We start from the raw sequence: 27,736 nt of genomic DNA on the forward strand, positions 1-27,736 counted from the left end.
CCAAAAGACAGAACGTAGGCTACGGTAGGTCTATATCAATTTTTTTTGAAAGACAAATTGCTTGCTTTGATCTAGCCAACTTTTTACTCAAAAGTTGGCCAAGCTAATATCGAAAGAAGGTTATGTTCCACTCGTTTTCCTGTGCAATCATTGATTTTTGTTAAATAGCTATTCAAAGCCGAGCTGAGTCACCATTTTGCAGTTAGTCTACATTAGGGGGAAGGTGGGATAAAACAGACCAAAAATGAAAATTCGATTTTTTTTTAAATTTTGCAATGACAACTGTTTGAACTTAGTGTCTGTTTATCACTTGGGTATAAAAGGTTCCTTCCTAGTAAAAATTATTTACGTCTCCTTTCAAGTTTTTCTATATATATAAAAAAAAAACATTATTAAGATCCGTTTTGCCCCAACCCATGAGCACAACGGGCTAGGTGGTCCATTTTACTTTACAACCTCAAAATCAATTTTACCCAAACGCCATTAGTGCTCATGTTTCCTGTTTCTTTTTTAAGCTAAAAGAAAATAATAAAGAATTAAGATTAGAAAATGGGCTCGCTTTAGGGCAATTAATTAAACTATGATTTAACAAATGTGCAAAATTGGACTTGTGTTAACACATTTGTGGCCAATAAATGACCCGCATGATATGCCCACAAGGCCACAACCACAAGTCTTGGTGAGACTTGAATTTTCACTGGGCATGCTGGCTATAAGATTCAAAGGGTAGGCTAAGTTTAAATTAGACCACAAAAAACTTTTTATTTTTTACAAGAAGATTAGTAGGCCTAGCTTAAAATAATATTGCAAATGTGTAGGCTTTACACGTACTGTGCTTCTGCTGACTTATTGAAAGCCATTTGAACACCTTTAATTGCAGTTCTCATGTTTGCGGTTCATCAAGTTGATCGATTTGTTTTCTTTTGTAGTTTTTCACTGTGGCAATTGCTTCATGCATAATTTTACGTCTAGGCTAATTAAAATTTAGCAAACCTATAGCTTTATAACATCAACAATGTCGTGTGGAAATTCATCCAAACATGATTAAAAAACAACGTTGCGACGAATGTTTTATTGGAAAAGGAACTTGAAGATAAGTTAAATACATTTTTATTAATTTCCAAAGAACCGTTTGCCTCATGGACCAGTTCAGTTCAGTTGTTTTTATTTCTGACCATCATATCAAAACAATACACGTCAACATAGCAAAGGTCGAGAAAAGGGTAGAAGCGACAAAACGCGAACGTTAAAACGTGCTTGAGACCGAAGTAAGTTATTGATTTGAAAGAAATTTGGCACGGTCGCAACACCTTCAGAAAAATTTAAGATATAAAGGGAAAATAAAAAAAGAAAATGTTACAAAAAACAATTAAACAACATATATTTAGGCTATAGCTTTATTAGCCCACATAGCTTTAGCTGATATATTTAAGATTTGTATGGACAGTTGCTAAGAAGATCGGCCATGGTGCGTTATCAAGAGTGCTGATAGTCGTAAGGGGAACACGTCTTGATGCGTTTAGCTCATAGCAAAGAAGAGCAAGGCAGGCAAAGAAAACCCCACAAAGAAATCCTACCACGGGCAAAGCGATTTCAAGCGCAACGCACCATAGGCCTTGCACGACTCACACAATAGATAGGCTATAACTTGACGACATGAAAACAATGACAAAAACGAATAAAACAAACTAGCAAAAACAACATCATCATCATCTTGCGGAAATTCAATTATACCCAGGGAAGTTATATCTTGAAGATATCAAGCGTGCTTTGATAAAAACTTGCGTTGATAAAGCGATAATTTTAGACCCCAGTCAGCTAAACTCGTCACCTCCACACTGATCCAACGTTAGCAAACGTTGAATTAATGCAAAAACGACAGGCATCGCCAGCTGGGATGTAGTAGTGGCATGTCACAGTAATATGATAAATTTGGGTTAGGCTACCGTATGTTTTACACGTTAAGCCATAACAAAAGTGAAAGAAAAAAAAAAAAATCCAATTTGGCATGTTAGAAAAATAGATAAACAATCAGACAATAGCATGACGATCCAGTCCAAGATATTGATATAAAACAACTGGTTGGAGCACATGGCCACCGCTTCATCGAAAGATGGTGATTGGTCGAAGAGGATGGAAAAACTTCTACAGACTCTGTGGAACTTCTGTGGACAAAAAAAAACACAAGAACCAGAAGGCCAGTAGGAGTACTTACAACCTTAGCCTACTATTTTGCTAATAAATCTACACACATTGGCCTATCAATTCTGGGCAAAAAAAAAAAAAAATATATATATATAGGCTAAATCAAATATAGTTATTACTATCTGAAGCCTTTACAAATTGTTTCACCTAACGGATCATCAGAAGGTCTGCAAAAACATGCAAAAAAAGTAATGAATCGATAATTCCTGAAAAGATATTAAATATTACAACTGTAATTTAATCTGCAAAAAAAACCTTTAAACCTGTACTTCCTGAAAAGATATTAAATATTATAACCGTAATCCAATCTGCAGAAAAAAACCCTCAGAATTACTAAGGACTACCATATTTTTTGTAGTATTGATAGTTTTCATTGTTTTTTTATATATAGGCTATATATATTAGTAAGTTTGGTGTACTTAGATAGGATTATTTCAAGCAAGATTATCATTATACACATAATTTTATTCCACCTTTCCATCAAAACTAGAGCTTTTTAAAATCCCACTAATTAGGCTATCAGCTTTAGAGGGTTGAAAAAGCTAGCAACAAACACGTTCATTGTAAAGCAGCCTAAGACGAAACTTTGGCTACAAGTTTTTTATTATCCCCAAAGAAATTAAATAATTTTTACACGCCTCATCGAAATTTAACGCTTTGATGCATCCGTCCGTTTTGATTACATTTAGACTTAAAGCAATGTTTGATTGACAAACTTGCCAATATACTTTTATAGGCCTATTCTGTATTCTACATTGTACTTGTTTACCATCATCGCTCAAACGTTGAAGGTGGATTAAAACGTTTACATGTGTCCTAAATTTCCAGGTTAAAATTTTTTCAGCAAAAAATTATTTAATACATCTATGTGTAACTTGGCCAGCAATCTCAACATTTGCTTTTGTGTTTAATAAGTGGCAAATATATGTAGTTTACTAGTTTTGTATTCTTATATTCTGTATGTTGTTTTAAATTCTTAAGTGAAGCATACGATAAGCTGGGTTAGGTCAAAGCAGATATGAACATGCAAAATTGCTTTTTGGTAAGGTGTAAGTTAGGGTATTGATACCCTTGATGTAGCCTACATCAAATCCCTTCATGAAAAAATTTGCTCATGCCACCATATTAAAGTTGTACTAACCTTAGAAAAACTGAGTTGTGTAAAATATTACCACATTTGACTGAACTCTACCGGGTCCACGTCGAGCAAGAAAAAACAAAAAATAGGGTCGTTTTCATGAGAGGGGTTTGATGCACCCGAGTGTAGGTTAGGACAAAGTGTGTGCCATAAATATATGGCAATTTGAATCAGTATGGCAAATTGCAACCTTACCACAAAACTGTGAATTGTCAAATTTGTTTAAAAGGTTGTTTGCTTTCATACCGTACGGTAGCCTATCATATTGGCTTGTCAGACCAACAGTTAATTACATAAATTCATCATCATACACCTCATCATACACAGATCATCATACACCTCCCTACTGATTTGTATATACCATGTTTGCACAAAAGCAGTCACACCTTTTTACCTTGCAATAAAAGCAAATATTTTATTGGGATAGATTGATTAAAACAAAAATAACTTGTAGTAGTACCATAAACCAATGTGTCGCAAAAGATTCCGAAATTCTACGGTGTGCTGTAGTCCTAAAAAGGTTGAAAAGCACAGAGTTGAAATAATACATTGCACTTATTTTTATCTTTAAAATCATATAAGGCACCTTTGGTAATACTTTAAATGTGGTTGATTTACATTGTATTGATGCAACCTTTATCTTGGTAGTAAGTTATGTTTAAGGCTGTGGCTATATTTACACTATATAGTGTAGTAATAGCCTCAATAGTGTTGCCAGATAAGGAATTCTGCACTAATTTGAGAAAAGTTTAAAGCTGTTGAAAACAAAAACTTGTATTTTGGAAACAAATTTTAGTTCTGGGCAAAGATCAAAGCCCTAATCTCATTCCTAACTCTAACCTTTACCTTAATCCTTCGTAACTTTAATCCTAACTCTGGCAATGCCTGATTGTAACCATGGCAACAAGTGTGGAAAAAAGCCACTTCCTATGTTTAATAGCATTAGCATGTCACAATGGCAGATGAGCTTTAACTTTGTGGTTTGTCACTTACCGTATCTCATTGTCTGTTGTGCTACATCTATAAATGGATTCATTGATCTATATGTTATTATAACGAATTCAAAATACTAGAATAATTAAATTGTTTGATTAGACTTTCAGAAAATAGGTAACCCACGGAGTGTTTGTTGTTAACAATTAGTCTAGTTATGGAGGTTTCCCCTGAGAAAATGTTGGAGCTGAGAGAAATTATACAAGATCAGCTATCTGAAGTTGACATTAAAAGTCATATTGATGCAGCTATTGCAAGTTTAATTCCTGAGGATGATGGAAATCGTTCTGAACGAGATGTATTTGATGACTTGAAAAGAAAGGGCATAATTGAAGAAATCATGGAAAAACTCAAATTAGATTCATCTTGTGTATCACCTAACCAATCTGTGAAGAATGAAAGCAAACAGATTAAAGATATGAAGAATCCTCCTTGCCGTTATATTTATTTGCAAGTGCTGAGAGGAAAAGCATTTTTAGAGCATTTGGATGTCACAGAAAACTTAGAAAATTCATTTTTCAAGATTCACATTCATTTTCGTGGTCAGCGATTTCATTCCAAGTGTGTCCCTGTAGCTTGTGAACCTGATTTTTCTGAAGGTTTTCTTCTGGAGCTGAAAGCCAGTTATCATAGAAATCCATGTGGTTTGATTGGGATGGACACGCTGCTGTCAATATGTGATCCAATTCACATTATTTTGACAAAGCACGATGCCAATGGAGAGTGTTTTCTTGTATCATCTCATGCTCTGGAATGGAGAAATGCTTTGACTCTGACCACTACTTCGTTGCATAAAGCAATTGAGCTCATGGGTGTTGGAACTGAATGTAAAGTTCATTCTGGAGTTTTAGAAGTTCAATTACAGATTCTTCCTGCACATCAAATGCTATCCATTGCTCCCAAAGTCATAGAGGCCCAGTTCCATTTGGAAAGACAAAGGTGTTCTGAAAGAGATAGACTTTTTTTGACATACGCAAAGCAATGGTGGAAAGAGTACATTCAAGTACGTGACGAACATAAATCAAGACCAGTCAAAATCTTTGCTCAAGATGAAACAGGAGTCAATCGACCAGTATGTGCTTATGTACAACCTTTGAGAGGTGAACGACTAATTACTTCACCAAGAATGGCTGCTCGATTTGTTAGCACACTGTCTTGTGAAAAAGCATCTTTTGTGGGAACAGGAAACAAGGTTGAACAATGGCAAAGTCTTCACGCCTTTTTGTGTTCTAAAAAAGGTGACCATGAAGATCACAGCAATCTCCTGTGCAGTTTATTACTTGGCTTTGGATTGGATGCTTATGTGTGCATTGGCTTGAAAACAAGTAACCATGTGTATAGCTGGGTGGTTACTCGCTATTGTGATGATTCAACTGTGTTTTTTTGGGATCCCATCACTGGAAAAAGATACGCTCATCATCGTGTTGAACCAAATGACCCACCAGCCATCCATCAACCAGTTACAAACCATCCTTTCAAAGTTGTAGGTTGTATCTATAACCATAACAGTTTCTATGCCAACACTCAACCATTTGATTTTGCCGAGACTGTAGATTTCAATATTGACAATCAATCTCTATGGAAACAAATGAGTCCAGATGCTATAACTTCGGTGACTGGACAGGCTCACCCCAATATCTGTCGTCCTTTACCACCTCTTCAACCACCCACTAAAGATGGGGCTTCCATAAGTAATGAGTTAGAAGTGGAATTGAAAGTTCTTGTTTCCCAATACAGAAAAGACATTGAATTGACAACAGAGTGGGATAACAACCTCAGCTATTTGCTGTTACCATCTCTTGCTGCTTATGAAACTGAAAAGTCATGCGGCTTGTCCAACGTTGGCAATGATGACTTCCAGGATGCCATCCGCCGAGCCGTGCCAGAGGGAAATACTTTCAAAGGATTTCCTATGCAACTGTTGCACAGTAATCCACAAAAAGCATTTAAAATGTGTCTGAAAAGCCCAGTCTGTTTAGAAATTTTAGAATGCCGAGGTGACAATGTTCGATTGGCAGTTTGTTGTTATTGCACTGTGTTTGCTGATGATTCCATGGCGACATGGGTTATGTTTGCTTGCAGGTATCGATCGGTGCTGTAGATAGATTTAGGTCGATCCTCAACAGAAGTAATGTCTTTATATATATCATATTTTTTATATCATAGCCTATGAAATAAAATGTTACATGCCGTATAATGTATTATTGCTGCTGACAGCAAAAACTGATACGAAAAAGCTTTGTGCTGCTTAAGGTTTCATGTTTGATGACAATCATCAGTTATAAAACGGAAAAATAAAAGAAGCAGGAAAAGTAGTATTGTCCTGTTTTCAAACAATGAGTTTTTGCCGAAAATGTTTTTGGCTCGGCTTGCTGCATTGAGCAGTCTGTTTACAACTGTTGTATTTTATCTCGAAAGTTATGGTTATTATATATATTTTTTTATACAATGTTGAATTTATGTTGTGTTTTGCACAGCAAAACAGTTTTTGTTAATTACAGGAATAGTTTTTCATAATGTTGCATTTCAAGATGTCATGTTTTTCTACTAATACTGTCCGTTTTCTACTTCGGATTATTTTGTACTAGAACTATGTTCATTACATTGTCACTTTTATACAAAGTGCTCAGGACTATTGCAAATATTTGAATCATGTTTGATTATTTACCAAATTTAATTCAAGCAAAATTCTCTTACAAATAGTCAATATTTTGGACACACAATAAGGCAAAACTCGTTACAAAGATCGTTAGTAGAAGGGAAGATAAACGGTAAAAGAAGCAAAGGTAGACCAAGAATGATTTGGACATCAAACATCACTAAACGGACAAAATTAAGTTATGAAAATGCAGTACGAACAGCTCATGGTCGAGAACAATGGCGCATTGTATCCAACCCTCAATACGAGGAAAGATTGTAATGATGATGATATCATGCAAGCAATATCATAAACCGAAATGCTTTAAAATCCAAATTAAGTAAAGTTTTTACAGTGATGTTGTTATCAAGTGCTTAAAAACAAAGTCACTAATATTCAGTTACGTTTTTAATACGTGCTCCACTGCGTATTGTGTTCAGCTTTGCAAATTTTTTCCGCTTTTGCCGATTTGAAATGTTGTGGGTGCATTATGGCATTTTGATGGCTTTCGGCAGCCTGCAGAATACTTACTAATGTGATCGTTTTGCTGCCAGGTACATTCTGCTTGACTTTGTTCTCAGACAAGAAAGTTGTGTCTATGTCAAAATGGTATGTGCCTACTTGTATCCGGAGCTTATGTTTTTCTCTATGTTTGATATGTTAAAAGTTTGTAACTCTGTAGTTAATTTGTACTTTGTAGGCTAGTTCTTTTTTTGTGCGTTTTTTGTGTTTATTTTGGAATACATCGTGGCTGCAACTTCACGACGTGATCTATTCTAGGCGATGTGCCGCGTTTCTACTAAGTACTAAGCTACTTATCTATGTTTTCCATTTGAAAATGGTTGATAGCAAAGCAAAAAAAAACAGTTAAGGCACTTTCAAAAACTCGTGTCATGTATCGTCTTGCTTTGCTGGACCCCCACATAAAGTATATTATATACGTTACGTATATGTTGCTAACCTGCATGACGGCTCCAGACCATTCTTTGTCGTGATGTCGATTAGCTCCCATCGCATCCCTCCAGAAATCGTTCAACGGAACTGAGCACGTTTTAGTCCTGACGCCGTTGGGACTGGGCCCATTGAAGAGATGATTTATTGTCTTGACTTGAGATAAACTCTTTGAAGTTTAAACCATAGTTATCAATACGGTAACTTAAAATTACAAATTTTGTGGGAATGAACTCTTAGCATGAAACTAATCTAGCTTGGCCACGATTGCATGAGATGATGCACCGATAGCGCTATATATATATCAGAGGATCCTTCACTGAAACGATTATTTTCTCTTGAAATCTTGAACTTAGTGCAATTAAGGCTCCATGAGCAAGTACTTTTGGTGATGGCAGGTTTCTGTATCGGTTTGTGTTTACTATTTTATTGTCATATTTGTTTGCATTGATATATTTTTTTAAATTGCGTCCACTAGTAATGTCATGTTCTGGAGTACACATTGATTCTAGCATTTGTCTTTTCAGGAAATTTATCTAAAAACTGTATCCATGTAAACTCAATTTTAAACGAAATGTATTCGCAGTTTTGTTTGGCTGGACTTTTCATCGTTTGTTTCGGCAAATGCTACGGCGATAACTACGTCATTGATATTTTCTTGAATCAAACAATCGCCGATGTGAAGCATTTCTGGCAGAGCACAGGTTTATGTCCGCCACTACCGCACAAAAATGCTTCTAACTTCCTTCTTTCCGATGACATGATGCAAAATCTTCTCCTTCTATCATCTGTTCCTCATGGCGGCATCAAACAAGTTCGAATCCACTGGCTGCTTGAACTTGTATCAAAGACAAACGCCTCATATAACTTTTCAAATTTGGATCGTTTGATTTATAATTTGCACCGCACCAATCTACGACCCGGCTTTGAAATAATGGGCAACCCTTCGAATATGTTCACGAACTTTGATGACCCGAAGCAGGTTGAAGAGTTGCAAACCTTGGTGGCACTTCTTGCAAAGCGATACATCAACGTGTACGGTTTGCAATACGTTTCGCAATGGAACTTTGAGACCTGGAACGAACCGGACCATCATGACTTCGACAACGTCACTATCACAGTAGACGGTTTTTTGAGGTATTATGATGCTTGCTCTGAAGGGTTAAACTCAGCCGACCCTTCCTTAATATTCGGGGGTCCTGGGGGTTCTTGCAGGAAGAAAAGTTACTCAAAACGATGTTGGGCGTTGATGGACCACATCGTAAAAGGAACAAATCTAATTAATGGAAAAAGTTCCCGAAGATTGGATTACATTTCCATTCATAAGAAAGGCCAAGGGGAGGCAAGTGTTATTCTTAATACCGAATTAGAAACAATTTCAAAAATCCATGAGCTTTATCCTAGCTTGCAGTCAACTCCCATTTATAACGATGAAGCAGACCCACTTGTTGGATGGAGTAGGCCGCAATGGTGGCGTGCTGATGCCACGTATGCTGCTGTGGTTGCCAAAGTGATCTCACAACATCAGAACAAGATAATTGCAAACAAAAGCGCTGGGAGCATAAATTATGCTCTTCTCAGTAACGACAACGGATTCTTAAGTTACTCTCCGCACTATTTCACTCAGAGAACGTTAAACGCCCGGTTTCAGATCAACAACACGAGCCCTAAATACGTCCATTTTGTTAAGAAGCCGGTGCTGGTTGCAATGGGTCTGCTGTCAAAACTTGGGAATCGTCAGATTGATAAAACAATCGTGAATGACAATGTTGGTGGGATAGCAACATTTTGTAGTCCGGATGCTTGTTCTGATTTGGAGATTTCTACCTTGCTCTATAACAGCGAAGATACTAAAAACGCAACAGGCTCGTCTACAGTCAGTCTGACATACCACAGCCTCGACGTTTTAGCCAAAATGTTTTACAAACGCCGAATATTTCTTTTGAAGGATATTCGGGTGGTAACTTGTCAAGTGAACAACGCAGGGTCAAACCCATATAAGGTTTGGAATGATAATGCCCACCCTGATTTTCCAGCTCCAGATTTGTTTAAAAAACTACACTCTGTAGAAGAAGCCAGCTGTTCAGAACCTGTTGGTTTACATGTCAACAAGCAAGGTTCTTTTGTGGCTAAATTAAATTTGCCACTCCCTGGTGTTTTGCTGCATCATATTTGCTGGAAACCAGCTTCTAAGTTGCAAAGGCCAACTGATCTTGGTGCCTACAATATCACCATTGGACAAGTGATGCTAACTTGGAAAGACACACAAATAACAAGCAAATGTATTAAATCATACGACATCCAGTTTGCTTCATACCTTGATCCAGAAATGTATGTTACCGTCAATAAATACAAGATCATTTCAAATTCTTTCACTTACATCGAGGATCGCCCTATAAATGGTTTGTTTCGTGTGCGAGCGATTGATTACTGGAACAGAAAAGGTGAATTTTCAAAAGTCGTCAAGTATTCTTCGTTCCACGAGTGACTTGTCCTTTACCTCATTTCTTTTCACTATCTTCAACCAAATCAGTGCAGTATTGTGTATAAATTAACTTTAATTTTTTAATCAATTTTATGATTTTTCATCGCAATAGCGTTTAACCGGTATCCGCTGAAAACATGCCTCTCACACGATGTAGCATAATGAGCCTCTGAAAATTGATCGGTGCGCAAGCGTGACAGCTCACATGCAGGAAGCTTCTACACTCGTTTCCACTTGTAAAATGTGCTATTGCCATCAATTTGATATTTTCGAATAAGCAAGTTTTGGCTCAAGAAATGTTGAAAACACTGGTTTTGAAGCACATTATTTGACTTAATGAATACAGTCGTAGGCAACTCCATATTTTTTTCGTTTGAGTATACTTGTGAAATGTGTGTCTACTCATGTGTAATACTTGCCATAATAAAATCTTGTTTTTTTGAGCTTGCGGAAGACGCCTAGTTGCACTGGTACATTGGTCCACTGCCAGGAATGTTTTCATTTCGCTGTCTTCATTGGCCTGATGAAACCACCTTAATAGAAGCAGTAAACTAAATCCTATCGATTAAATACTGTACAACCAAAATATTTCTACATTTCTACACATATAGGCCTTAGTTGTGTCAGGCGGGTGTAGGCATCTAGGATGGACGAATGCCGGTGGTCCGCCGAATTAGCCGCAGTGATGTTTTGTCCATCAGCATCGTTGATCAAAAGTTGAGCGGCTGGCACGAATGGGTATTTTGATTTCAGTCGACGGGGGTGCTCCCTTGGGGGAGCAGAGATCTTGGAATGAAGAAGATGGTGTGGGTCAAATGGCCATCGACCGAGAGACTTCTTCGCGACGAAACTCAGCAAGTTGGATGACAGCAAGAATGGGAAGATTGTCCAATGGTGTGGGACGCAGATATCCGGTCACTGTGAGCAGAGCGCCGTTGATGGCAGTGAGCATTGCGGCAATAAACAAATGCATAGTACTATGCTGAGGAGTAGACAAAGGCGATGGCTGCTATATGCAGAGTGTCAGCCCTCGCTCCCCAGTTGGAGCCTGCCAAGCGCTTAAGCAGCGCGCGATGAGAGTTTCTTGCGCAGTGATACCAAATGGTAGCGGTACGTGGCTCAAAACAGCGTTTGAATGAACCTGCTGAGCGCGCAATTATATCTTTGGTATCACAGCTGAAGGTGGACAAACGTATTAATTTCCTTGACTTCTCGTCCACTAAATCGAAATCTTCAGCTGTCAGGCATTACACTGGATACGATAAAAACGCTCCCCTGATTGATGGTGTGCTAAAATCAATCCAGTTACCAAGTTCATCATGTCTAAATTTAATGAAACCACAGCAAACAAAATAGGCACCGATTGAAGAAAGTTGTGTAGAAAAGTGTAGGAATGTTTCAAACCATAAATTAATATTCTACGGTGCGATAGTTCACTTATCGGCTTTCTGGTGTTAAGGTCCATCGTATGTACCAGGGTTGCCAAATATTTTAGTTTATAAATTCCGTGAAACAATATGGGCAACTATAATTTTCAAATTGCTTAAATTTATAACAAGTTGTTCACATACATCTGGCAAACCTTTTGACGTAAATGGAAACTTTTCATCTGGCCTAATGTACAGACGGACGCGGTCAAGAAATTACAGCAAATTCAGGTGACCCGTGGACAGCGACTGTACATCATCTTGTGATCAATCTATGCAACGACGCATTCGTTAAAGTTAATCATTCTTTGGGGAAATTGCTTAAAGTATAAAGTTGTGTTATAAACATTGGGGAGGGGGGATAATGAAAATGATTTAAAAACAAAAAATGGTATTCAGAAAAAGTTAACACGGTCATGATAACATGGCGCGTTAAAATATAAGATTCTCCTACAATATGAAAACACAGCAAACGAAGCATAACGTATAGCACAGTAGTTTAGTAAGTACGTCATACAGTGGTGTGCAATATGATGACACAGAATCATAAAGTGAAGCAACAAAGCTAAAAAACACGTGATAGTCAAATATAAAAAGCACTTCGTTTGCAGTTAGCAACGTATATGGCACGACTAGAAGGGTCATACAGTCGTAAAGCTCAAATGGAATGATACGGTTTATCACAAGTCAGGTGTAAATAGAAAATGCAAACACTTTTGCGGTCAATATTTTTGCGAAACTGTAAAAGTGGCACTTAAAACAGAAAGCAAACTCTTCAAAACCAGCTCTTTCTGATAAATTAGATACATATGTGGTATTTTTTATATGTTTCTGAGAAGAGGGTACAAGTTTTGATTGCAGTAACAAAATCCATCTTTGGACGCTTCATCTTGCTGACACACCACCAACAAGTTCAGATCTCGCAGGAGGAATCGGAGCTTAAGGCGTTCTCCATATCGCGTTTGTAAGGCGAAGTTTTGTTCCATGCAGAAGAGGTTGGCTCTCGTCGTATTCTGCAAACAGAAAAATTTATCGAATAAAATTATCTAGAGCCCCGGGTGTCTAGGATGCCAAATCTAATCACAATCAAGACATAACATGGACATTTCCGTATGGAATACAAGGAGTTTTTCATACATCTTTCAAAACTGATAATTTTCAGGTTGATATTATTGGAAATATTATGCAAAAGATAGGACTGGAGCAGATTTTTTTTTAGTATTATGCTAAAAAGCGTTTTGGTCTCTGATGCAACTGAATAATTTTCAACATTTTAGGCAAACAATTTAAAAGCTCACGATTAAAAGTATGAAAGGTATGCGAGATATTGACAAACTTCAATTCATATCTTAATGACGTAATGATGACGAAATAACCTCGTCTGTATCTGGTCAAATTGGATCTGCAGCTTTTCTATTTCCTCTTCTTTTTCTTCAACAACTCGAAGCAGTTTCCGAGATTGGTTCTGAGCGTTATCCAACTGTCCGAAATGAAACAAGTTATCGTAAAAAAATGATCAAGAAGACTCCTTCTTCACTGCAGCAGTGCAGCTGTCAAAATTCAACCATCTGAGCTACGTTTGAAAAATGTTCATAAAAACTTCTCATGGCGGCCGAATGGACAGAGCGCCGCCTCTGAGTTCGTAAATACGGGTTCGACACCCAGCCAGGTCAAACAGCTCACAAACATGACCTTGAATCCATATCGCGCTAAGCACTCAACGACAACAATGCACTCAGCTATGTGGTCGCACTATGAGCAGCGCGTATCTACGAGTTGCTGAGTAACAGAACAAACATGTATCGTATAATTAACCTAGTAAGGAAGAACTGTCTTTGAATTTCACAGTGAAATTAAATCTCATTGTCTAACTTCAGCTTTTCATATTTGTAGTCTTCTAACATCAAGATAAAATCGCTGCTAATTATGTACCATGTAGCGTTCAGAATAACCAATCACCGCATTGACGTGATGTTTGTATAATAACAAACATTACTTAAGGAGGTTTGGCAACTCTGCTCGTCCCACCTCATCTTCAGTGGCTGCCTGGTGCTTCTTGATTTCCTCCACTCGATTACGAAGCTGCCGGACTTCGTTCTCATGTTGTTCTCCTCGTCTTCTGCTGTGCAGCAGTTCCTCTTGCTTTTCATCTAGTAGTTTCTGGTCACGTGATGCTTGACGTTGGAGATCGTTCAGAGTCTGTGAAACCAAGAACACAATTTCTATACAACAAAATATACGTCCTTAGGTGATTTACATTATTCTTACGTTAATTTACAAAACTGTTACATTACAGGGACACACTTTTTGTACAACAGAGTATGCGTTCTATTCTTACCTTACTCTTATCTTACGTAATTCTATTATGTTCTTACGTTACGAGAAAACAAACTATCTGACGTTAAAACCAAGCAGTACATTTGAACCCGATTTTCAACATAGGCCGTTGTGAGTGAGAATCGAACCAGAAAGATCTCGACTATCGACTCAAATCCAGACACACGTTGAGTCGATGTAGTGGTGAAAAACACTTCGCTTGAAATGGTGAAAAAGTCCTATCAAAAATTGGAAGGACCTAGGTTGGATGCCCAGCATAACCATTGAGCAGGTACATGCGCAGGCACCTGCTCATGTTGTTAGGTTGAGGATTATAGATCATGGGGATGCGCAACTACATCCACTTTCGGCTTATCCGCAACACTGGAAGGGTTACGTTTTGTCTGATTTACAAAATTACGTATTTTTTATTAGAAAGTTTTTAGTTGAAAATGAGCCAGTAACAAGGCATGAAAAGTGTCAAATTGGCACTTAACCCTCCTAATGTTGCCAGAACAGCGGAGTTGCGCGTCCCGTAATGTACTGTCCCTAGCTTTTGTGCGCCTTCTGGCTTTCCACCCAATGAGCATGGATATGATACAAAAATGACAGGCTGAAAGCGCATGTAGAAAGCCAGTGTTTCCAATATTTTGTTTTATGTGAGATTTATTGTGCTTAAAGTATATACGAGCACAGTCACAAATCTTTTGATAACCATAGAAAAGTGAAACAGAAGATGTTGAGAAGTTCTACCTCCTTCAAATCATGAACTTGTGTTTGTGATTTCATTAGCTCATTGTCTTTGTCTTCAGCGACACTTTTTCGTCTCTTCTCCAAAGAGGTCCGCATCTCTTCAGCCACACTCTTCAACCTCTTGTTATCTCTCTCCAGTTGCAGCTTCTCTGTCTCCAATCTTTCTCTCTTCCCCCACTCGCTTGTGTTCTCCTCTTGAAGATGCTCAATCTGAAAAATATATCAAACATAGAAACTCAGGATGGAAAGGAAGTCTTATACTTGATCCAAGCATCAGAGAGGAAAAGGGCGTTATTATCACACTCAGCCTTTGGCAAAAACGAGAGTAGGGAGACCTGTTCTTTTTTTCGGCCACCTTTCCTTCAGCAACTACGGTTGCCATATTTATTACATTGTTCTATTACAAAGTAGAGGTGAGCTGTGCTTGTTTTTAACAAATAGCATTAGGGGACACTCCTGATGGAAATATCAGTATATTTTTTGTATCTAAAAAGCAGTAAATTTTATCATTTTATCTAAATATGGGAAAACTTTGACTTTATTCAATGTCTTGTTTGTCAAAATTCCCAGTGATAAATGTGAGTAATGTAGCTTGGGTTTTAATTGTGTTTTTCAAATGTTGCTTTCTTCGAAAATTAGTTTTTGATGTTTACAACTACCCATTTATTTCTAATCAGAATGGCTTGAAATTTTGTAGGCATAATCAATGACAATATATACTGGCGAAGTGATCTATGAGAGGATTTTTGCTATTTCTGAGTAGTTTCACCTGAAATTAAAAAACAATTGCAAATATATCAAGTTTTTCTAGTACCGTACATCAATTCAAAATTTATTTATTTTTTAAATCTTCACCTGTGATAGAAAATCTCTCGTCATTATATGGGTGAGGGGTGGCGACAATTCCAGCAGAAAGTTAGGAATCATATAAGTTCTCAATTAAAACTTGTTAATTTTTTTACCAACGGTAAAAAAAAAATGGAAAAACTTTTTGCACTTCTTTGACGTTTTTTTTTCACAAAAGCTTTTTTCATCTATCTAACTGCCATATTTGATTGCAATTTTCATACTCTTTCCAAAGATATTTAGGGTTTTCTACAATCGAAAGTTTATCAAGAGTGTTTCCTTAAGCTGGAAGTCGAACTAGGATCGTATGATTGAAAAGCAAATACCTATCCCATTCAGAAGAATACAATGAAAACATCAATTAAGTTCAACTTAGTCTTCTGCCATTATATAAAGTCCAACAGAATTAGACCTCTCTGTTTCTCCAGTACTGGGCATTTACCTCTTCTCTTAAATCATGAATTTTCTTCTCTATCTGAGAACGGTTTTGGAGTTCCTCCTCCAGGCTTTGATTAATGCGCACAACTTCAGAGCGATGAGAGGCCTGGAGGCGCGTCAGCTGAAACAGAAGTTTCTTCAAAATTTGTTTAGTATTTTGATCAATCATGACGCACAATCGGCTATTTTATTTAGGCTGGGAATTCGCACTTCAATGCAAACTTTATAATTTAATCACAAAATTACGTTTAAAAACTCAATGATTAGAAAACACGATAAATTTTTAATAACATCACTAACACGGAACGCTTTATCGATGTATTTAACACATTTCATGAACATACATACCGTCATTTAGTCCAAAAAAACGAATTAACATGGTATGTAAAATGTGAAAAATATGATTTGTGAAGCTTCTTATTTGCTAAGGGAGCGTTGTATTGTAAATGTGTAACTAATAGACACACTCGATAAAGGATCGGTCAAACGCTGTGAGACAAACTTTTGTGCACCTGCTTCAAAATATCCTGTTTGGCGTCTTTGAGCTCGTTGTATTTCTGCTTCAGTGTCGACATTTCCTGGTCTTGCTTTTCGATCGTCTTGTTTAAGCTTAGTTTGGCACTGAATAAATTAAAATAAAATTAGTAGAAACATATATTAAATGGAATAATATGAAATTATCGTACATAAAATAAATTAGTGGATAAAGTACCAGTAATATGAATTGTCATGGGGAGCGATAATCTTGATAACAAAATTTCAAGTCACTCCAGTACATTGAAACCTAACAAGCAAAACAAATAAGATAATAAAAAGATGTGTAATAGGGGAAAGTCTTGGATAAAGTTCTAGGGGATCGAATTAACAATTTACAGATATGTAAAAAAAAAAATAGGCTATACATATCTATAATAACATTACCATTTGAAAATTCAAAGTCCAAAATGGACCAAAAATAAGTAAAAAAAAAAATGAACTGGAACAATAGAAACACTAAGAAATCTTAGTGAACACAATGACAACATATTTGCGACGAGCAACAATACTTTCGTCTTTCACGATAAAATCTTTTAAAAACTTTTGTTGGAAAATATCCACTCCCCCAGAGATCGTTTGACCAGAGCACAAAATAAGTAGCTAAATAGCTTCAGACAATGTTGACACAAAGGACTTCACAAAGCTACTGACTCAATTCAGCTTAGTGCGTTTAAAACTTCAGGCACGTGGTAAACCAACAACAGACAATAAGTTCCACAAACACTCAAGAAAGATCTTCTGAAGTAAAACTATTCATAAAAACTTTTGTGGTTTTGTATTTGAAGATTAAATAAACGCTTGAAAAGAGGCAATGCGCTAGGACAAACAGTAGTTTTGCTGTAAAGAGTGTAAACTATAATAAAAAGCTGTTTTCAGAGAATATAATATATCAAAAACACATTGAACGAATACATCTCTGAAAATTGAAAAGCAACTGATAAAGTGAAAATCGTAAAAAAAACTTACTCTCTTTCCGCTTGAACGGTTTTTGCTGACTCATCTATTTTCAATTGCAAAGCAGCATTTTTCTGAGACAAATGGTCCTCGTCCACCTTGTCTGCCCCCATCCGACCACCAGAGCTATTCTTTCCTAATTTAAAAAAATCCACAATAAATGAAAACGACTGCAATAGCCACATTGTAACCACATGGCACAATGTGATTATGTGGTAAATCTGCACATAACAAACAATTGTTTGTTCATTAAAACACAAAAGTGACATAAAACAAAAATACACACTAAAATAAAACAAAAATATTTAAGGGTGTTTTTCTTGCCTTGCTTACATCGCAACACCCACTGGAACATTTGATCAAGAAGTTTTGTCAGAGGAGAAATTTCATAAACAGTTGAGTAGCTTACCTTGTGCAGACCCTTTGAGAGGTTTTGTTGCTGAGGGAAGTACATCAGATCCCTGTTGATTGATCAATATTCTGTAAATTATCTACGTTATGTAGCCAACAATTTTTCTTTATTTATTACTTTACGTTATTCAAGGTATGTATGTTGTTTAAGAAAATATTTATGATTTACTTGGATTTTTTGACAATGCCCTTACATAAGCACAATGCAAAAAACTTGTAGAGACTTACGCTTCTAAAAAGGCTTTCCTCGTTAAATGATGATTACTCTCAAATCAATGCACAAACATAATACTGGTATTAAAAACTAATAACACTGACCATATTCTAGTAGTCCATGGCATCAGGTCATCATTCATATCGTACCTTGTGAATTCCACTGGATGAAAAGGTATTTTCTTCAGAAGCTGATTCGTCTTTACCATTGGCTTCATTTTGTCTCAATACTTTATTTTCCTGCACTAAAAGACCACGCTGCTGACGAAGGACTTTCAGTTCCTTGGCTGCCTCTTCCAATTCGCCTCGAGTTTGTTTCAACTTGAACATTAAACAGTTTATTTTACTGCTTTAAATCAAACATTTCAAATAGAATGCAGCGTCTTTAACAATTTTGCAAGTGAAAATAATGGTTTTCTTCTGCTTAGGTTTACATTTGGGATCACATTTTTACAAGTAAGCTTGTTGTAACATGAATAAATTATTCTTGGCTTAATTAAATGGATTTCTAACACTGTTGCCACGCACGGAATGGCCCGTTTCGGTGAGTCCGATCCCTATTCGGTGAGACCGATTCCTATTCGGTGGTTTTTTCAATTTTTTTTTTAAATTATCGGGTACCGTAGCCTAATTACCATTGCCGTTTTAGGGTTAGGGGTTAGAGGTTACGAACTCACCGAATAATAGCAGACCCGCCTCACACATGATCAATTGATCATACATCTTAAAACACAAAATAATAAAACATGAATCAAAGAAACATAAGGAGTTATAATTGTGAAACAAAGTTTACTTTCTTGTGATATTTCATTTATAACATTATCATAATAATAATAATAAAACATCAGCAGAGGTTTCACCTCTTCACGAGCTCGGTTCCTTTCAGCTCGTACTTTGGTCCATTTCTCCCTCCAGTTTGCAGTACAATCTGACCACCAACGAAGAGTTTTTTCCATTTGTTCATTACGCATGCGGAGTTCCATCAACTCACTAAAAACACAGTGTTATGAAACATCCTGTTTTAACCACTTGCTGACGGTTTTCTTATTATTTCGCTTGGCCTGCCAGATGGAGTTAATTTCAGAGAAAAGCAACATTTTTATTGTAATTTTGTTTCCGAATTGTTCTTATATCATCATCATCATCATCATAATCCATCGTCGGTTTGTTCCCCACTAGTGGGGGTGGCCGATTGTTTCCGCGCAGCAATTGTTTTTATCCCTTTTCTCCATTTCACCCTGTCCCTTGCATCTTCCTCCTTCAGTCCGACTTTTTTAATTTCATCCTTCACTTGTTGTTTCCACGTTCTTCTTGGACGACCGCGTTTCCTCTTCCCATCCACCTTTAGATCTAGTGCCTTTCTAAGAAAACTTCCTTCCTCCCTCCTTATCACATGTCCATACCATCTTACTCCATTTGCCCTTGCCATTTGGTCTATGGTCTCTCTCATCTCTAGCATATCCAACAATTCTTCAGTCCTTTTTTCCCTTCTCGTTTTCACCCCACACATTGCTCTCACCATTGACCTTTCCGTTCTTCTCAGGATTGCCAGTTCACTCTCTCTCAATACCCATGTCTCGCTACCATATAGCATTGCAGGCCGCACACAGCTCCGATATACTTTTCTTGCTGCATTTAAATAATATTTTGGAGCATAGATTTTCCAGCCGGATGCCCTTCCTGACGCTAACCACAGTTATTGGCGGTGGGCCTAGCCTTTACTTAAAAAAGTATTTCCTGCAAGGCAGCAGGATTTCTAACAAGTTTTAACCAACCAGTCGAGGTTGTTGTTCATGAGGTGGGACGTGGACCCACTTGTTAGTTTGGTGTGTGATTAAGACCAGTGTTCTCCGAGACCCATGGTGTAACAATCCATGGCGACTGCCCAGGGTTCAAAGGTGCTACTTGTACCACACACCTACCTCACTGTTCTTATAATTGGTGGTATACACAGTACACAACATAACAATGTTGCCAACATTAAAATAAAGAATCGCTAAAAGATATAAACAGTACCCATCTTTCTGTCAACAGCCAAAATGCGTACCGTATATATATGTCATTTGTCTTTTTGCAAAAGTTTTCTTATGCGTATACGACTATACGTCATCCGTACACAACTGCAGGGGTCGATCTTAACTTTTTTTTTCACTAGCCCACCGGACTAGTTGCTCCCCGTTTTCACTAGCCCGCACGATTTTTCACTAGTCCGACTAGTTTACTGACTTTTCACTTGTCTGATGACGTATTAAGATAAGTGTTTTGGCTTAGACTGAAATAGTTTCAGTCTAAGCCAAAACACAAAGGCTTTCAGATTTCAGTACGCACAAGAGAGCAACAATACGCACAAAAACACCTTCTAGGTCACGGAGGCACACGAGCTCTTCAACTACGACAAGGTAGCAATCCAAAGAAGCCTCAATAGCGATAACTACCCAGCTAACACTAAGCGTTAGACACTTTGTAGTAACGTTGAATCAGCATTTGATCACAATATATCAACAAAAAAACGTTAATTTTGCTAACTGCTGCTTGCTGGGATGCTGACTTCTCCGTGCTGACTACTACCACGCGCAGGGTTGCCAACCTGTCTTCACCAAAAAAAAAGCCAGACCTAGTCACAAAAAAAGCCAGTAGAAAATAGCTGAAAAAAGCCAAGAAACAGCCAATTAGTATTCATTAAACATACACATATAAAAAGTGCACAACCAAATATTGTCCCACCGAACTTTGGCGTCAGCGACAACGCAGAAACATAGATAATGAAAAGACAAACAACTATAAAATTTTCTAGTTTCGGCTTCAAAACGACATTCGGTCGGACACTACAACCAAATATAAGGTAGAAATTACTGCTCCGATTGACGCTGACTAAATTTTTTTTCTAAAAAAATCGGGAAAGATAAAACTAAGCCAAAAAAAGCCAAAATTAAGTTGGCTTTTTATTAATTTGACAAAACATCGATGAAACATGAAAAAAAGCCAGAAAAAACCTAATTTTTCTGGCTTTTTTTTATTAAAAAAAAATAAGCCAAGGGAGTTGAAAAACAACCAGATTCTCAAAATTTGGCTTCAAAAAAGCCAAATTGGCAACCCTTACCACGCGTCGTGTCTAGCGAAAATGCGAGAAAAAAGTAGTCACGTGCTCAGTCGACCGACTTCGCCGCCTTCTTTGTTTGCAGTATTTCAGAGTGACGTCGCCGATCGCCATTTTGTAAACCAAAACTTTTCACCGGCGAATATTTTCACTAGCCAATCGGACTAGTACTGCAAAATTTCTACTAGTCCGCGCAAATTTTCACTAGCCATTGGTTAGCGAACTACCGCTAAGATCGAACCCTGCAACTGGTTAAACAAGATAATTTGAAATAGAAGCTAAATAAAACAGAATACAAATCTTTTCTATAAGATTGATATTTTTGGAAAATATGATTTTGATTGATATATAATATACAACAAGCACAAATAGTTTATTGCAAAAAGTTGTTGTGTCAACTTTATGATATATTATACAGTATACTGATTTGGATTAAAATTTAGCATAAAAGGTTACCGGTACTAGGCTATCTCAACATCAAAAGCAAAACATAAAAAGTAAATGCATATTTCCTGAAAATTCTAATTGTAATCGCAAGTAAACAATTGCCACAGTAGAGAAGTTTTGCTACTTACTTTGTATTTTCATAATTTGTATTTTCATCTTTAAATTTTGCTTGATGCTGTCTTGTAGAACTTGGATGAGTTGAGGATCGAACATGACCAATTTCTCTCTGAAACTCCCACTGATTTTGTGGGTAAAGAGTTGTAGCATCTTCACCAAAATCACTTGAGTTTAAAGGAAGATCAAGGGGAGGCACAGGAAGTTCTTGTGCAGATAAGCTTTCTTCTAAGTATCTTTCACGACTACGACTTCGACGTGACTTTTCTACAGTATTTTCTCTGCCACGAGGAGGCCGGTTGTTCTCATAAAAAGTTTTATTTGAATGTGAATTGCTGGTAACCATCATTTCACTAGCACTGTCAGTGCTGCTAAACTGAAATACTGGCAAAGGAGCAAGAGATCGCTCTGGTGTTTTTGAACGTCGAGATTTGCTTTTAAAGTTTTTTTTCTCAGGAGATGGATTTCTATATCCTCCTGCCACTTTAATTCTACTACGAGGAGCAGGATTAGGAATGTTGGCTGACATTGGGCAAGTTCACAGAAGTAGAAACTTACATAATTTACAATTTGCTATTAGTAGCTATTTGAAGCAATAAATGTTGTTAAAATACAAAAATGTTTCCATAGATAGGAATACATGCACAATTTCTATTTTATTGAATAAGACATTCATTCTCCTGGCTGCATAAGTTTTAGATGAGGTTTAATTAAAGTGATAAAAACTTTGGTCAGTGATTTTAGCACTGTTCTATGTTTTATTAATCTTTTCAGACGTTTAACTGTTCACACAACAATATGTCAACTAATTTGTTGCAACATACTAATCGTGTTAGTAAACACACGTAAACATCAGAAATGTGCAAGACAACATAATTTCAGAGATGGCTTTCCACTTTCTTTCAAAGATGAGAACATAATCTTTAGCCTAATCTAACGATAATTATGATGGATGCATACTTGCAATTCAAATATTACAATCTAAAAACTGTACTACAAGGCGTAGCACACCGCAAACAGTGCACTCTACACACACTGAAGTAACCTCTCAACGTTTTCCAAGTCCGAGCTAGCAGTATTGCACTTGCAGATTGCAACACTGCAATTTGCACACTGACTCCAGTAAGGAGGAATTAGATTTAGATTTTAGAAAGTCATGGCATGTTATTGATTTTGCAATCAGTGTTGCCAGATGCCATTAGGCAGACAAGGGATAACCATTAACCATATCATCTACTCAGCTGCTCCTCGTATTTTGGCACGTCATTTGGTGTCTTGCCGGAACATATCCGTGTGCTCCAGATCCACGTGTCGAACTGACGCGTTTTCGAACTTCTCACAGACGTTTTTTGACAAATTGTTAATCTGCCTTTCAACATCACAAATCAAATGTAGAGTGTTTCAAAAATTTGACATCATTGTACACTGTAGCCTACCGGTAGGCTACAGTCTTGTAATTTATCGTTTATACGATCTCAAATTTTAACAGTAGGCTATGTAGCCTACAGATACCACATAAAATTTTATCGTTTAATCTTGAGGCGTTTTTCTCTTTAGATGTAGAAATGCCATAAGCTACAATAGAGTAGCAAAAGCATTTTGTGTAGGCCTACTGGAGTAGGGTTACCATATTTGAAAAAGCAAAATTCCGGACAGTGCATGACTATTTTCATGAGACCATATATATGCAGGCCCGGATTTAGGGGGGGCATAGGGGAAGGTGCCCCGGGCCACGCCGACTTTTGAAGGGCCCCCTTGTATGGAAAAAATGTGATTTTGTGTTATTTTTGTCCTTTCAGCCTTCAAAGTTTCTGCAAAATGCTGTGCAGTACTGGACTTGATGCTACTGTAGACGTAGAGATGGTTTTTCGCGCCGTAGGCGCGAACAATTTTTTTGCACAGGGGCCCCCCGATCTAAAAGTGCCCCGGGCCTCCCATCAGTTAAATCCGGCCGTGTCTATATGTGCTACTGCAAACGTTGTACGATACTCATGCTCAGAGGTGGGCAGTAGCGCGCTACTTTTTTGGTGTCTTGTAGCGGCGCTAAGGTTAGGGTAGCGGCGCTACTTTTTAGTTGGAGTAGTGTTTGCAGTAGCGGCGCTATTTTTTTTCAAAGTAGCGGTAGCGGGAGAGGTGCTACTTTTTTTCAGTGGCACTCCGGCTACCCGCTACTTTTTAATTTAAATTGAAAAAAATGCTTGTTTTTTTCGCCATACTGGCGTGGTCAAGCAGCTATAATCGGTTTGGTTGCAAAGTTTCGGTCTTTTCTAGCTGACGTCAACTTCTTCGGTGAATATCTCCGTGTGATGAAGCCTATCTGCCAGGCTTTAGACATTCTCCGGGGCGAGTCCAAGGCGTATTACGGAGTCTTGCTTCCAACCATTACAATTTGCGCGAAGAAGTTGACCGAGATCAGTGATCTTGTGACCTGTGAGGAGGTGAAAGTCCTTGAAGGGATGAAGAAACGATTCAACAAGTGCTTCAACGACATGAAATGCGTTATGGTATCATGTCTTCATCCCTCCTTCAAGACGTCGTGGCTACAATTTCTGCACTACGTTTCCACGGATGATGCTGACGCACTGCGAGAAAAAGTCAAGACAGATGCAATTCGACTGTTGCGGGAGACATCAAGCCAAGTTGATACCGAGAAGAGTGACACCAACACCAGTCATGACTCCGACTCTCCGAGGATGTATTTTTTTGGAATGTTTGCGCCATCCCGTGAAACGTCGGTGCAGAAGGAAGCAGCAATTGTGGACGCCTTTTTTTCGGACAAGAGCAATTAAGTCCTTGAGCATTTCGAATACCGAGTTAAAACATCTGTTCATTAATTACAACACCCCCATTCCTTCCAGTGCTGCGGTGGAGAGACTTTTCTCTGTTGGAAAAGATGTGCTTAAGCGAAAGCGGGCAGGACTTAGTGACTCTCATTTTGAAATGCTTGTGTTTTTAAAAGATGCGTAAAAATAAATTTCTCTTAAAATGTGTTTTCTATAACGACGTTAAATTGACAGCGTAAACGAATGATAACATTCGTTTTCAAGGTCATTTTTGCGTCACTAGGGACTTGAGTGTTTCCTAGTACCATTTTAGACAAAAGTAGCGGTAGCGCGCGCTACTTTTGCCCGACGAGTAGCGGTAGCGGGTAGCGCGCTACTTTTGTAAATTGGTAGCGGTAGCGCGCGCTATTTTGGCCCAAGTAGCGGTAGCGGGTAGCGCGCCACTTTAAAAGTAGCGGGTGCCCACCTCTGCTCATGCTAAAGCGCTAGCTACCGAAGCCGAAAAAGGAAGAACAGCAATTACATGCTTAAAACAAATTAAAGACACGCTTGTAAGTCAAGTCACTACAAATTTGCTCTTCTGACCATGCATATTTTTCTGAAGATCTAATTCTCTTCAATAGGGCCTTGTGTGATTTTAAAAATGAGAAAATTTCACTACAGCACATATCTTTGAATTTATATCTTTGAATTGAAGCAAAAATAAATTAAAAAATTTGTTCGAGCGAAATAATCACTGTAACAAACCGAATACCTGACGTAAAGTATGTTAAAAAAACAAATTAGGCTATAAACCAAAATAAAAATAAAAAAAATAATAAACCAAATCGAAAAAAAATAAACCAAACGGTTGCAAAATAAACCGGATTTGGTTTTAAAAAGACTGAAGTGGTAACACTGACTTCTAAGTGGTAAACATCATTGATAAGGAAAACGCTTTGTTACATCATAATTCCGTACAACCTCGTAGTAAAAAAAATGCACATGGTACGAAATAACAATGTTCTGGATTGGCAGTGTGTACAGTACGATTGCAAATGCAGTAAAATGAGCTGGCTGAGCGAATTTTCTTAATCTAGGACACCCCTAATTTACAGAATTATTCTCGCAATTTTAATTCCCCCAAAACGCCCATCATAAAATTCCGGACATTTGAGCGTTTTTTAAAATTCCTCCTGGACGCAAAAGATCCTCCCACCCTCCCCTCCCATTTTTAAAATTCCTAACCCTAAATTCCGGACATGTCCGGAATTTTCCGGACGGTATGGCAACCCTATACTGGAGTAGCCTGTAGTAGAGATGCAGCGAACCCAAAATTTTTATCCGCACACCGCACCGCAACTGACTCATCTATCCGCGCACCGCACCGCACACCGCAATTTATCTGGAACTTTGACACTGCACCGCACCGCACACCGCAAATTACAAAATTAAAAAAAAATATTTTAACGAGTTATTGTTTAGAAAGTCAATTGTAGGAAAAAGCATCCATGGCATATAACTGGTAACCTAGTACCAATACAGTTGTGCACTAATTGGCCAGGCTAACCAGATCATATTCTCTTATCAGCAATGCATCTAAGTTCTAAGACATAATACAAACTAAGACAAATAGAATGTTCCTGGATCCAGTATCAGGACTTTTGAACACTTTTTGTAAGCAATAATGCAATTACCTATAATGCCAGTGGCTATATGAACTACACACACAAGAGTAAAACTTATAGCCTGAACTCACTGGGCTAACTGATATAGTAAATAATGCGGTAGTTGCGCTAGGCCTATAGCCTGGTAACTGAGCTTATCAGCTAGGCTACTAACCAAAAACATTCGTACAGCTTCCCTGACAAGCAAGCCCTAAAACCCTGTCAACTGCAAGCCATTTGCAATTTGCATTTGCATAGCTTTCCATCTTAGGGTTTCCGAAGGGAAAAATAACTGATCCGTGTTTCCAATTTAAATTTGAAGTTTCATAGCTGATTCTTGAAAAGTTGAAAGTTTACGTTTACGAAAGTTTAATTTCTTGAAAGTTTACGTTTACGAAAAATTAATTTCTTGAAAGTTTACGCGGCAAGCGGCGCGGCGCGGCTTTGTCATTTCAACCTTCCACGCGGCGCGGCGCGGCACGCGGCGAAAAAGTCAAAAGCGGCCGCGTACGCGGCGCGGCGCGGCGCGGCTTGCATCACTAGCCTGTAGGCCTATGCTAGTGCACAGTCGAATAAAACTGTGCACCGTGCATTTGCGCAACGATTCGGAAGAAAAGGGCCAGATCCGTTTACTCTACACAAACAACCTTCTTGTTCGAACTTTTTATGCCATTTTCATCCGCCTCTATAGCTCAGTTGGTTAGCGCGTGACTTCTGGAACGAAGAAGCTTCAAGATCAAGTGGCGCTGCTGGTTCGACTTTTGGGGTGTGCGCTTGAGCAACGCACGTTAGGGACTAGGCTACTCTCCATTCAGCGGCATCTAATGGATGGAATAATACCCCGGCAACAAAGACTATAACAATCGGAAACTTTAGCCTACTCTGTCAATCTCGGTGACCGGGCCTGCGTCAGCAGTGATTCCAAGCCTCTACAAGTAGGCTATGCGAAACTGCCAGGATAAAGCTCTTCAAGAAATTTTCCCAGTCCGAGGATAAAGATTCAATCAATCAATGTCCAAATCTGCTTTCCATTTGGCCCTTTTCACAGTTTCACTTTTCACGGTTGCATTAATTGAGACCATCCAACCAACTATTTTCCGCAGCCGATGTTAGTGCGAGGGAAAAGTGTTTAGTTCTCACAGCCGTTATTTACACATTTTTTCGCGCAATGCTCAGAGTTCAAGATAGATATAGGCTATCACTATAGGCCTACATATATTGCAGGTAGCCTATATTTTTTCCACATAAAATGAAATTGCTACCTGTCTCATCATTAGTCCGTCCTCTCCGGGAGCCGTCCACAAATCCAAATACTCAACAATTAAGCACACCGTAGCCTACTTA

At 38.0% G+C, this 27,736-nt stretch overlaps 3 protein-coding genes across 3 annotated transcripts; 2 read left to right on the top strand and 1 right to left on the bottom strand.

Annotated features, from left to right (window-relative positions):
- Positions 1–4,493: 4,493 nt before the first annotated feature.
- On the top strand, positions 4,494–6,576 carry LOC145772199 (centrosomal protein of 76 kDa-like). Its single transcript, XM_082584046.1, has one exon. It carries the CDS (start codon positions 4,494–4,496, stop codon positions 6,435–6,437), a length of 1,944 nt encoding a protein of 647 aa, XP_082440172.1. The 3' UTR covers positions 6,438–6,576.
- A 1,884-nt stretch (positions 6,577–8,460) lies between these two features.
- LOC145772200 (alpha-L-iduronidase-like) lies at positions 8,461–10,858 on the top strand. Its single transcript, XM_082584047.1, has one exon. It carries the CDS (start codon positions 8,500–8,502, stop codon positions 10,411–10,413), a length of 1,914 nt encoding a protein of 637 aa, XP_082440173.1. The 5' UTR covers positions 8,461–8,499; the 3' UTR covers positions 10,414–10,858.
- An 865-nt stretch (positions 10,859–11,723) lies between these two features.
- On the bottom strand, positions 11,724–22,521 carry LOC145772201 (coiled-coil domain-containing protein 102B-like). Its single transcript, XM_082584048.1, has 11 exons — positions 21,978–22,521; positions 19,166–19,295; positions 18,456–18,626; positions 18,091–18,142; positions 17,694–17,817; positions 16,703–16,811; positions 16,195–16,311; positions 14,907–15,116; positions 13,866–14,036; positions 13,214–13,317; positions 11,724–12,850 (listed from the first exon to the last, which is right to left on the bottom strand). The coding sequence occupies exons 1-11, from the start codon at positions 22,490–22,492 to the stop codon at positions 12,751–12,753; spliced, it is 1,803 nt and encodes a 600-aa protein (XP_082440174.1). The 5' UTR covers positions 22,493–22,521; the 3' UTR covers positions 11,724–12,750.
- Between the last annotated feature and the right edge of the window lie 5,215 nt (positions 22,522–27,736).

The sequence above is a fragment of the Aplidium turbinatum genome, chromosome 6 (genome assembly GCF_918807975.1).
Source record: "Aplidium turbinatum chromosome 6, kaAplTurb1.1, whole genome shotgun sequence".
In the NCBI taxonomy this organism is placed as follows: Eukaryota; Metazoa; Chordata; class Ascidiacea; order Aplousobranchia; family Polyclinidae; genus Aplidium; species Aplidium turbinatum.